General features: G+C 54.1%; 1 protein-coding gene across 1 annotated transcript; it reads left to right on the top strand.

Moving 5' to 3' along the window:
- The first annotated feature begins 4,076 nt into the window (after positions 1 to 4,076).
- SLC52A1 (solute carrier family 52 member 1) lies at positions 4,077 to 6,813 on the top strand. The gene is made up of 5 exons (XM_025363870.1): positions 4,077 to 4,655; positions 4,801 to 5,036; positions 5,155 to 6,034; positions 6,127 to 6,250; positions 6,341 to 6,813. The coding sequence occupies exons 2-5, from the start codon at positions 4,907 to 4,909 to the stop codon at positions 6,551 to 6,553; spliced, it is 1,347 nt and encodes a 448-aa protein (XP_025219655.1). The 5' UTR covers positions 4,077 to 4,655; positions 4,801 to 4,906; the 3' UTR covers positions 6,554 to 6,813.
- The last annotated feature ends 3,048 nt before the right edge of the window (positions 6,814 to 9,861 follow it).

Here is a 9,861-nt window from a genome sequence, read left to right as displayed (position 1 = left end):
GAAATTAGGGGCAGTGAAAAATTGGAAGTTGGACGGCTGGTCATGGTGACTCACGCCTGTAATACCAGCACTTTGAGAGGCTGAGGCAGGAGGACTGCTTGATCCCAGAAGTTTGAGACCAGTCTGGGAAACATATTGAGACCCTATCCTTAAAAATAGGCCAGGTGTGGTGGCTCAAGCCTGTAATCCCAGCATTTGGGAGGCCAAGGCAGGTGGATCACTTGAGGTCAGGAGTTCAAGACTAGCCAGACCAACATAGTGAAACCCCTCTGTACTAAAAACACAAAAATGCGGGGTGTGGTGGCTCATGCCTGTAATCCCAGCACTTTGGGAGGCCGAGGGGGGGCGGATCACCTGAGGTCAGGAGTTCAAGACCAGCCTGGCCAACATGATAAAATCCTGTCACTACTAAAAATATGTAAAATTAGCTGGGCATGGTGGTGGGCACCTGTAATCCCTGCTACACAGGAGGCTAAGGTAGGAGAATCGCTTGAACCCAGGAGGCTGAGGTTGCAGTGAGCCGAGATTGCACCACTGTACTCCAGCCTGGGCAGCAAGAGCGAAGCTCTGTCTCAAAAAAAAAAAAAAAAAAGAACTATGACCTTTTAACCCACAAGGAAGGGTTCAAGATCCAGGAGGAGCCAGACTGAAGACAGAAGGAATAAGATAAGGATTCAGACTGATTGGGCTTACCTCACCCTCTGAGCTCTGAGGCCAGGTGCTCCTGATAGAGGAAGAGGGTGGAGAGCGGCTGCCTGAGCAGAAGGCAAAGGAAGACAGCACATTTCTTTTTTTTTTTTTTTTTGAGACGGAGTCTCGCTGTGTCACCCAGGCTGGAGTGCAGTGGCCGGATCTCAGCTCACTGAAAGCTCCGCCTCCCGGGTTTACGCCATTCTCCTGCCTCAGCCCCTGAGTAGCTGGGACTACAGGCGCCCGCCACCTCACCAGGCTAGTTTTTTGTACTTTTTAGTAGAGACGGCGTTTCACCGTGTTAGCCAGGATGGTCTCGATCTCCTGACCTCGTGATCCGCCCATCTTGGCCTCCGAAAGTGCTGGGATTACAGGCTTGAGCTACCGCGACCGGCAGTGGAAGACAGCACATTCCTTTATGATGACCTTTCTCTACACAGAGACGGGAAGTGGGACAGGGGGTTCAACAGGAAGTCAGTGGGAAGAGTTTATCCCTGCACCACAGTTCATGAATGAAGGGCCTTCAAGTGCTTGCTGTAAGGCCAGCCCAGTGCCCCAAAAGGCTGTGGGGACTGTGTGCCCCTCTCCCTATCCATCCCCAACATGAGAATGCTAAATGCTGCGCTGAGGTCTTCAGAATAGGAGCCCTAACCATTGTCTAGGACTCCAGGTACTTTCTGGGTAAGGAAATTAGGGGCAGTGAAAAATTGGAAGTTGGACGGCTGGTCATGGTGACTCACGCCTGTAATACCAGCACTTTGAGAGGCTGAGGCAGGAGGACCGCTTGATCCTAGAAGTTTGAGACCAGTCTGGGAAACATATTGAGACCCTATCCTTAAAAATAGGCCAGGTGCGGTGGCTCAAGCCTGTAATCCCAGCACTTTGGGAGGCCGAGATGGGCGGATCACGAGGTCAGGAGATCGAGACCATCCTCGCTAACACGGTGAAACCCTGTCTCTACTAAAAAATACAAAAAAAACTAGCCGGGCGAGGTGGCGGGCGCCTGTAGTCCCAGCTACTGGGGAGGTTGAGGCAGGAGAATGGCATAAACCCGGGAGGTGGAGCTTTCAGTGAGCTGAGATTCGGCCACTGCACTCCAGCCTGGGCAACAGAGCGAGACTCCGTCTCAAAAAAAAAAAAAAAAAAAGGCTGGGCGCGGTGGCTCACACCTGTAATTCCAGCACTTTGGGAAGCTGAGGCAAGTGGATCGCTTGAGGTCAGGAGTTCAAGACCATCCTGACCAACATAATGAAACCCATCTCTATTAAAAACAAAAAAAATGCAGGGCGTGGTGGCTCACGCCTGTAATTCCAGCACTTTGGGAGGCCGAGGGGGGCGGATCACCTGAGGTCAGGAGTTCAAGACCAGCCTGGCCAACATGATAAAATCCCGTCTCTACTAAAAATACAAAAAATTAGCTGGGCATGGTGATGGGCACCTGTAGTCCCATCTACTAGGGAGCCTGAGGCAGGAGAATTGCTTGAACCCACGAGGCGGAGGTTGCAGCGAGCTGAGATCGCACCATTGCACTACAGCCTGGGCAACAAGAGTGAAACTCCGACTCAGAAAAACAAAACAAAACAAAACAAAATTAGCTGGGCATGGTGGTGTGCACCTGTAGTCCCAGCTACTTGGGAGGCTGAGATGGGAGAATCACTTGAACCCGGGAGGCGGAGGTTGCAGTGAGCCGAGAGTGCACCACTATACTCCAGCCTGGGCAACAAGGCGAGTCTCCATCTCAAAAATAAATAAATAAATAAAAATAAAAGTAAAAAATTAGCCAGGCATGGTGGCTGGCACACACCTATGGTCCCAGCTACTTGGGAGGTCAAAGCTGGAAGACCACTTGGAACTCAGGAGTTCAAGGCTATAGCAAGCTATGATCTTGCCACTGGACTCCAGCCTGGGTGACAAAGTGAGACCCTGTCTCAAAAATAACAACAACAAAAACAACAAAATTGGAGGTTGGAGACTTGGAAAACCCTTACCACTGCCCCTCCTGCCCATGTGCACTGACTGTTACGAGTGAGCATGAGGGCTCATTCTCTTCTTGCCTGCTGAAGGAGGACAGCCTATGCCTCTCCCCTCAAACTCAGCCCCTCTCTAAGAAGAGCTATTCTTTCACAGGTTGTCAAGATTTGGAAAAGGAAGGCCCAGGCGCGGTGGCTCATGCTTGTAATCCCAGCATTTTGGGAGGCTGAGGAGGGTGGATCACCTGAGGTCAGGAGTTCAAGACCAGCCTGACCCAGAAGGTGAAACGCCGTCTCTACTAAAAATACACAAATTAGCTGGGCGTGGTGATGCACACCTGTAATCCCAGGTTGCCTGGGCAACAGAGTGGGACTCCATCTCAATAATAATAATAATAATAATATCTTAAAATAAAATTAAATAAAATAAAATACAAAAATTAGCCTAGGAAGGTGGCAGGCGCCTATAATCACAGCTACTCTGGAGGCTAAGGCAGGAGAATCGCTTAAGCCCGGGAGGTGGAGGTTGCGGTGAGCTGAGATAGCACCACTGCACTCCAGCCTGGGCCACAGAGTGAGACTCTGTCTAAAAAAAAAAAAAAGTGCTATTCGGTGCTATAAGGTTATGGTGAACTGAGCTGGCAAGTAACAGCCTTAGGGCTTTGTAGACACAGTAGAGTACCAGGTAGCCTATCTACCAAGGAGCACAGGGATCTTCCAGGTCAGGATTCTGCACCTTGGTGAGTTAGACCTTCGGTCCCCTTGGTTATTCTCTGCGCCCCCCACCCCATGGCCATCCCTTGCTCTTTTCTGAAAATTCAGGGTGAAGCTAAGGTTTGAGGCACTTAGTGTTGAAACAACAATGACAGATCCTATCATTTGCATTAAGTCCTCTCACCCCATGCAAGAACAAATTTGGGCTGGGAATGGTGGTTCATGCCTATAAACCCAACACTTTGGGAGGCCAAGGTGGGAGGATTGCTTGAGCCCAGGAGTTTGGGACCAGCCTGTGCAACATAGCAAGACCTAGTGTTTACTTGTGGGGGGACTGGGTTAGGCTGAAGTGGGAGGATCGCTTGAGCCTTCGAGGTTGAGGCTGTAGTGAGCCGCGATCGCCACTGCTGCGCCCCAGCCTGGGTGACAGAGCGAGACCCTGTCTCAAAATTAATTATTTAATTAAAATAACAAACAACAAAATCCGAGCCGTGCAGGCTCTGGGCTGGGCCGCCTCCCCGTTGGAGGGGGCTCCCTCTCAGGGGGACCGCCAGCTGCTGGTTCCGGGGACTGCTGCATCCGGAGGCGCGGGGACCCCTGCGCACCTGGCGGCTCCCGGGACGCCCCCCTAACGCAGGCGGGAGGGCAGAACGGAACGCCCCTCCGGCAAAGCCCGCCCCGGCCACTCCCCTCTCCAACCCGACCTGCCTCGGCAAGTCCTGAGTGTCGCAAAAGCGCTAGGGTTGCGCGTGGCACCCGAGAGGTCCCCTTGTCCCGCGGTCCATTTGAAGGTGAGGGTGTTGGTGCGGAGCTGTTGTTTCGTTTTTTGTTTTTGAGACCGAGTCTCGTTCTGTCGCCAGGCTGGAATGCAGTGGCGCGATCTTGGCTCACTGAAAAGCTCGGCCTTCCGGGTTCAAGTGAATCTCCTGCCTCAGCCTCCTGAGTAGCTGGGATTGCAGGTGCATGCCATCACGCCCAGCTGATTATTGTATTTTTAGTGGAGACCGGGTTTCACCATGTTTGCCAGGCTGGTCTCAAACTCCTGACCTCAGGCGATCAGCCTGCCTCAGCTTCCCAAAGTGCTGCGATTACAGGCGTGAGCCACTGCACCCTGCCAGTGCCGAGCTGTTTTGACAACTGGGACCTCCGGTCCTCTGTGGGTAGGAAAATCAGCTCCCTCTTTGCTCCTCCGGGGCAGCTGCACCTCGGGCCAGCTTCCTGCCTCTCTCCCTGCCGGCACTGCTGGGGTGCCGCCCCCACACGCGCAGCCGGTACCCCCTGGTAAGTCCTGGCCCCCCTCTTCCCCGCGGCGCCTGGCCACTGCTCCCTCCAGTTGCCCTGGTCTTAGCAGTCTGCCCGACTTGTCTTCTGACTCCGGTTCTGTTCCACCTGCCTATTACCTGCCAGCCTGTCGGTTTCCTTCCAGCTAGAAGGTCTTCAGTTTCCAGAAGAGCCGAAGCATCTTTGGACCTACGTGGGAAGGACCTGCCTGTGACCTTTGCACTGTCCTGGAGGGTCCAGCTTTGGGCTGAATGGCAGCACCCACTCTGGGCCATCTGGTGCTGACCCACCTGCTGGTGGCCCTTTTCGGCATGGGCTCCTGGGCTGCTGTCAACGGCATCTGGGTGGAGCTGCCTGTGGTGGTAAAAGACCTTCCAGAGGGTGAGTGGGAGGGAGGTACAGGGAAGCGTGGGGCAGGTGTGCCCAGAAAGGTGGCCTGTGGCAGCTGTTTGTCCTTTAACCGCTATGCTCCTGACGTGGCGTCATTCCTTCCCTGCAGGTTGGAGCCTCCCCTCATACCTCTCTGTGGTTGTGGCACTGGGAAACCTGGGTCTGCTGGTGGTGACTCTGTGGAGGCGGCTGGCCCCGGGCAAGGGCGAGCGGGTCCCCATCCAGGTGGTACAGGTGCTGAGTGTAGTGGGCACAGCCCTGCTGGCCCCTCTGTGGCACCACGTGGCCCCAGTGGCAGGGCAACTCCACTCCGTGGCCTTCCTAACACTGGCCTTAGTGTTGGCACTGGCCTGCTGTACCTCTAATGTCACTTTCCTGCCCTTCCTGAGCCACCTGCCACCTCCTTTCTTACGGTCTTTCTTCCTGGGTCAGGGTCTCAGTGCCCTGCTCCCCTGTGTGCTGGCCCTAGTGCAGGGTGTAGGCCGCCTCGAGTGCTCGCCAGCGCCCACCAATGGCACCTCTGGGCCTCCCCTCAACTTCCCTGAGCGTTTTCCTGCCAGCACCTTCTACTGGGCACTGACTGCCCTTCTGGTCACTTCAGCTGCCGCCTTCCAGGGTCTCCTGTTGCTGTTGCCATCACTACCATCTGTAACCACAGGGGGCGCAGGACCTGAACTTCCACTGGGATCCCCAGGAGCAGAGGAGGAAGAGAAGGAGGAAGAAGAGGCTTTGCCATTGCAGGAGCCACCAAGCCAGGCAGCAGGCACCATCCCTGGCCCAGACCCTGAGGCCCATCAGCTGTTCTCATCCCATGGTGCCTTCCTGCTGGGCCTGCTGGCCATCACCAGTGCCCTGACCAATGGCGTGCTGCCTGCCGTGCAGAGCTTTTCCTGTTTGCCCTATGGGCGCCTGGCCTACCACCTGGCTGTGGTGCTGGGCAGTGCCGCCAACCCCCTTGCCTGCTTCCTGGCCATGGGCGTGCTGTGCAGGTGCAAAAGGGGCCCCAAGCTTGGCGGGTGGAACTTACAGTTGGGGCCCAGGTCCCGGAACAATCAGCCCTGAGTCTGCTCATCCCCAACAGGTCCCTGGCAGGGCTGGTTGGTCTTTCTCTGCTGGGCATGCTCTTTGGGGCCTACCTGATGGTACTGGCAATCCTGAGCCCCTGCCCACCCCTGGTGGGCACCACTGCAGGGGTGGTCCTTGTGGTGAGCAAGTGGGGACATGAAGTGGGGAGGAGGGTGTTCCCTGGGGCAAAGGCATTCACACTCAGCCTGCTGCTGTGTCCCCCCTTGCAGGTACTGTCGTGGGTGCTGTGTCTTTGTGTGTTCTCATACGTGAAGGTGGCTGCAAGCTCCCTGCTGCATGGTGGGGGTCGGCCGGCATTGCTGGCGGCTGGTGTGGCCATCCAGATGGGCTCCCTGCTTGGTGCCGGCACCATGTTCCCTCCTACCAGCATCTACCACGTGTTTCAAAGCAGAAAGGACTGTGTAGACCCCTGTGGCCCCTGAGCCTGGGCAGGTGGGGACCCAACTCTACACCACCTGCCTTCATCTTGAGGCTGCCACAGTGCCTGATTACTTGTGTCCGAGGCAGGCTTCCCCCAACACAGGAACGCTCATGGACACCTGCACACTCCAAAGAAGAACTTGGCCCATCAGGCCAGGGTGGGCACCAAAGACCAGGCTCGGAGCCAGGGGACAGGTTGGCGCTGTGGGCTTGGCCCCAGGGCCTGAGACCTTTGTGGGACTTGGGCAATAAAGTATTCTTACAAAAACAACAACAACAACAACAACAACAACAAAAAACCTAATGAAAACCTTGGCTGGGCGCGGTGGCAAAAGCCTGTAATCCCAGCACTTTGGGAGGCCGAGACGGGCGGATCACAATGTCAGGAGATCGAGACCATCCTGGCTAACCCGGTGAAACCCCGTCTCTACTAAAAAATACAAAAAACTAGCCGGGCGAGGTGGCGGGCGCCTTAGTCCCAGCTACTCAGGAGGCTGAAGCAGGAGAATGGCGTAAACCCGGGAGGCGGAGCTTGCAGTGAGCTGAGATCCGGCCACTGCGCTCCAGCCTGGGCGACAGAGCGAGACTCCGTCTCAAAAAAAAAAAAAAAAAAAAAAATGAAAACCTTATAAGAAATATATAATGAATATATAATGAAATCAGGAAACTGGCTTAAATAATTTTTCATATATATATTATCTAATGTGCAATTAGATTTAAATAGATTGTAGTGTCTTTCTTATCATATCCACAGCTTATCTCTTCTTCTGTGGGTTTTCTTTGTCAAAAACCTTTCTTAGTCAGGTGAGTCTCTGTAATATACTATGGGATTGGCCCTTAAAGACAATAGAGTCTCGCTCTGTTGCTCAGGCTGGAGTGCAGTGGTACAATATCAGCTCACTGCAACCTTTACCCTCCCGGGTTCAAGTGATTCTCCTGCCTCAGCCTCCTGAGTAGCTGGGATTACAGGTGAGTGACACAACACCCAGCTAATTTTTGTATTTTTAGTAGAGACGGGGTTTCACCATGTTGGCCAGGTTGGTCTTGAACTCCTGACTTCAGGTGATCCACCTGCCTTGGCCTGCCAAAGTGCTGAGATTACAGGCATGAGCCACCTCGCCCTGCCTTTCTTTTTTTAGACGGAGTGTCACTCTGTCGCCCAGGCTAGAGTGCAGTAGTGTGATCTCGGCTCACTGCAAGCTCCGCCTCCCAGGTTCAAGCGATTCTCCTGCCTCAGCCTCCTGAGTAGCCGGGATTACAGGCGTGTGCCACCACGACCGGCTAATTTTGTAATTTTAGTAGAGATGGGGTTTCACCATGTTGGTCAGGCTGGTCTCGAACTCCTCACCTCGTGATTCGCCCGCCTGGGCCTCCCAAAGCGCTGGGATTACAGGAGTGAGCCACAGCGCCCGGTGGAAACACGGATTACTTCAATTTTCTTCCTTCTGCTTTTCTGTATTTGTTAAATTTCAAATAAAGCAAACCTGATCCAAACCTCCTCTAAGAAGAGGGTATCGTTTCCCCTAAGGTCGATCTACCCCCTACCAAAGTCCCTAAGGCAGAAGAAGCTGCTCAATGACGGCTTCTCTTCCTTTTCTTTGGAACTCAAGAGCATCCACGAAGGGGAAGAAATGCTAATTCTGAAAGCAGTCAGGTCCTCCCTTCTGAAAAACGAAGATGACAGCTAGTCCTGGGGGAAGAGGAAATCCTCGCAGAGTTCGCACCCACCTCCGGACCTTCCTCCAGCCCCAGCTCCAGCCACGCGGAATACAGAAGCCCAAGCCCGGCGCCGCGTCACGCCCAGCCAGCCTGCTGCGCCTGCGCCCTCCCGCCTCGCCCCCGGGAGACTCACGGGCGCGCACGGCCGCGGGGGTCCGCTTGGCCACTCGTTCTCAAGGCTCCATGAACGCGCAAGCAAAGACGTCCTTCGAGGGAACCTTTTCTCCTCCTGGCGGACAAGAGTGGAACAACAGGGCTTGAGGAGAAGATTTGCCGGGTTGGGGGTGACATCTTTTGAAACTTGACCTCGTTTTTTATTTTGTTTGTTTGCTTGAGACGGACTCTCGCTCTGTCGCCCAGGCTGGAGTGCAATGGTGCAGTCTTGGCTCACTGCAACCTCCGCCTCCTGGGTTCAAGCGATTCTCCTGCCTTAACCTCCCGAGTAGCCAGGATTACAGGCACCCTGCCACCATGCCCGTCTAATTTTTGTATTTTTAGTAGAGACGCAGTTTCACCATGTTGGCCAGGCTGGTCTTGAACTCCGGACCTCAAGTGATCCACCTGCCTCGGCTTCCCAAAGTGCTAGGATTACAGGCATGAGTCACTGCACCCGGCCTTTTTTTTTTTTTGTCTGAGTCTCGCTCTGTCGCCCAGGCTGGAGTGCAGTGGCAGGATCTCAGCTCACTGCAACCTCCGCCTCCCAGCTTCAAGCTATTCTTCTGCCTCAGCCTCCTGAGTAGCTGGCATTAGGGTGAGAGCCACTACGCCTGGCTAATTTTTGTATTTTTAGTAGAGATGGGGGTTTCTCCATATTGGCCAGGCTGGTCTCGAACTCCTGACCTCAGGCGATCCACCTGCCTCAGCCTCCCAAAGTTCTGGGATTACAGGCATGAGTCACCGCGCCTGGCTGTTGGGGGCATGGCAGGTTAATGTCAGCTCCTACAACTGTGAAATTGTTGAGGGATGAGAGAAGTAGTTTCTACAACTCACATCTGGTGACCAGGCCTTTAGATGAAACATACTATCCCGATGATGCCACAGTCTCCTCCTGCCTTTCAGTAGAGACAGAAGTGTGTAGCAGGAGTGAGAACAATCCTGTACAAGGCAGAGGCTGCTGGCCTTTGAACTGGAGAGATGGACACTAAGCCAACCTTAACTGAGTAGCCAGAGATGTTTATGAGGCAGCAGAGTACCAGAGGAGAGCCTGTGAGCCAGATTAGATTAAGTAGGATTTTTTTTTTTTTTTTTTGGAGACATAGTCTCACTCTGTCGCCCAGGCTGGAGTGCAGTGGCCAGATCCCAGCTCACTGCAAGCTCCACCTCCCGGGTTTATGCCATTCTCCTGCCTCAGCCTCCCGAGTAGCTGGGACTACAGGCGCCCGCCACCTCGCCCGGCTAGTTTTTTGTATTTTTTTTTTTTAGTAGAGATGGGGTTTCACCATGTTAGCCAGGATGGTCTCGATCTCCTGACCTTGTGATCCGCCCGTCTTGACCTCCCAAAGTGCTGGGATTACAGGCTTGAGCCACCACACCTGGCCTAAGTAGGATATTTAAAGCCAGACTGCCTTGAGTAGTGTTTAAAACCGTACTG

This window comes from Theropithecus gelada, chromosome 16 (assembly GCF_003255815.1).
Source record: "Theropithecus gelada isolate Dixy chromosome 16, Tgel_1.0, whole genome shotgun sequence".
In the NCBI taxonomy this organism is placed as follows: domain Eukaryota; kingdom Metazoa; phylum Chordata; class Mammalia; order Primates; family Cercopithecidae; genus Theropithecus; species Theropithecus gelada.
This window is presented reverse-complemented; position numbering and strand designations above follow the sequence as displayed.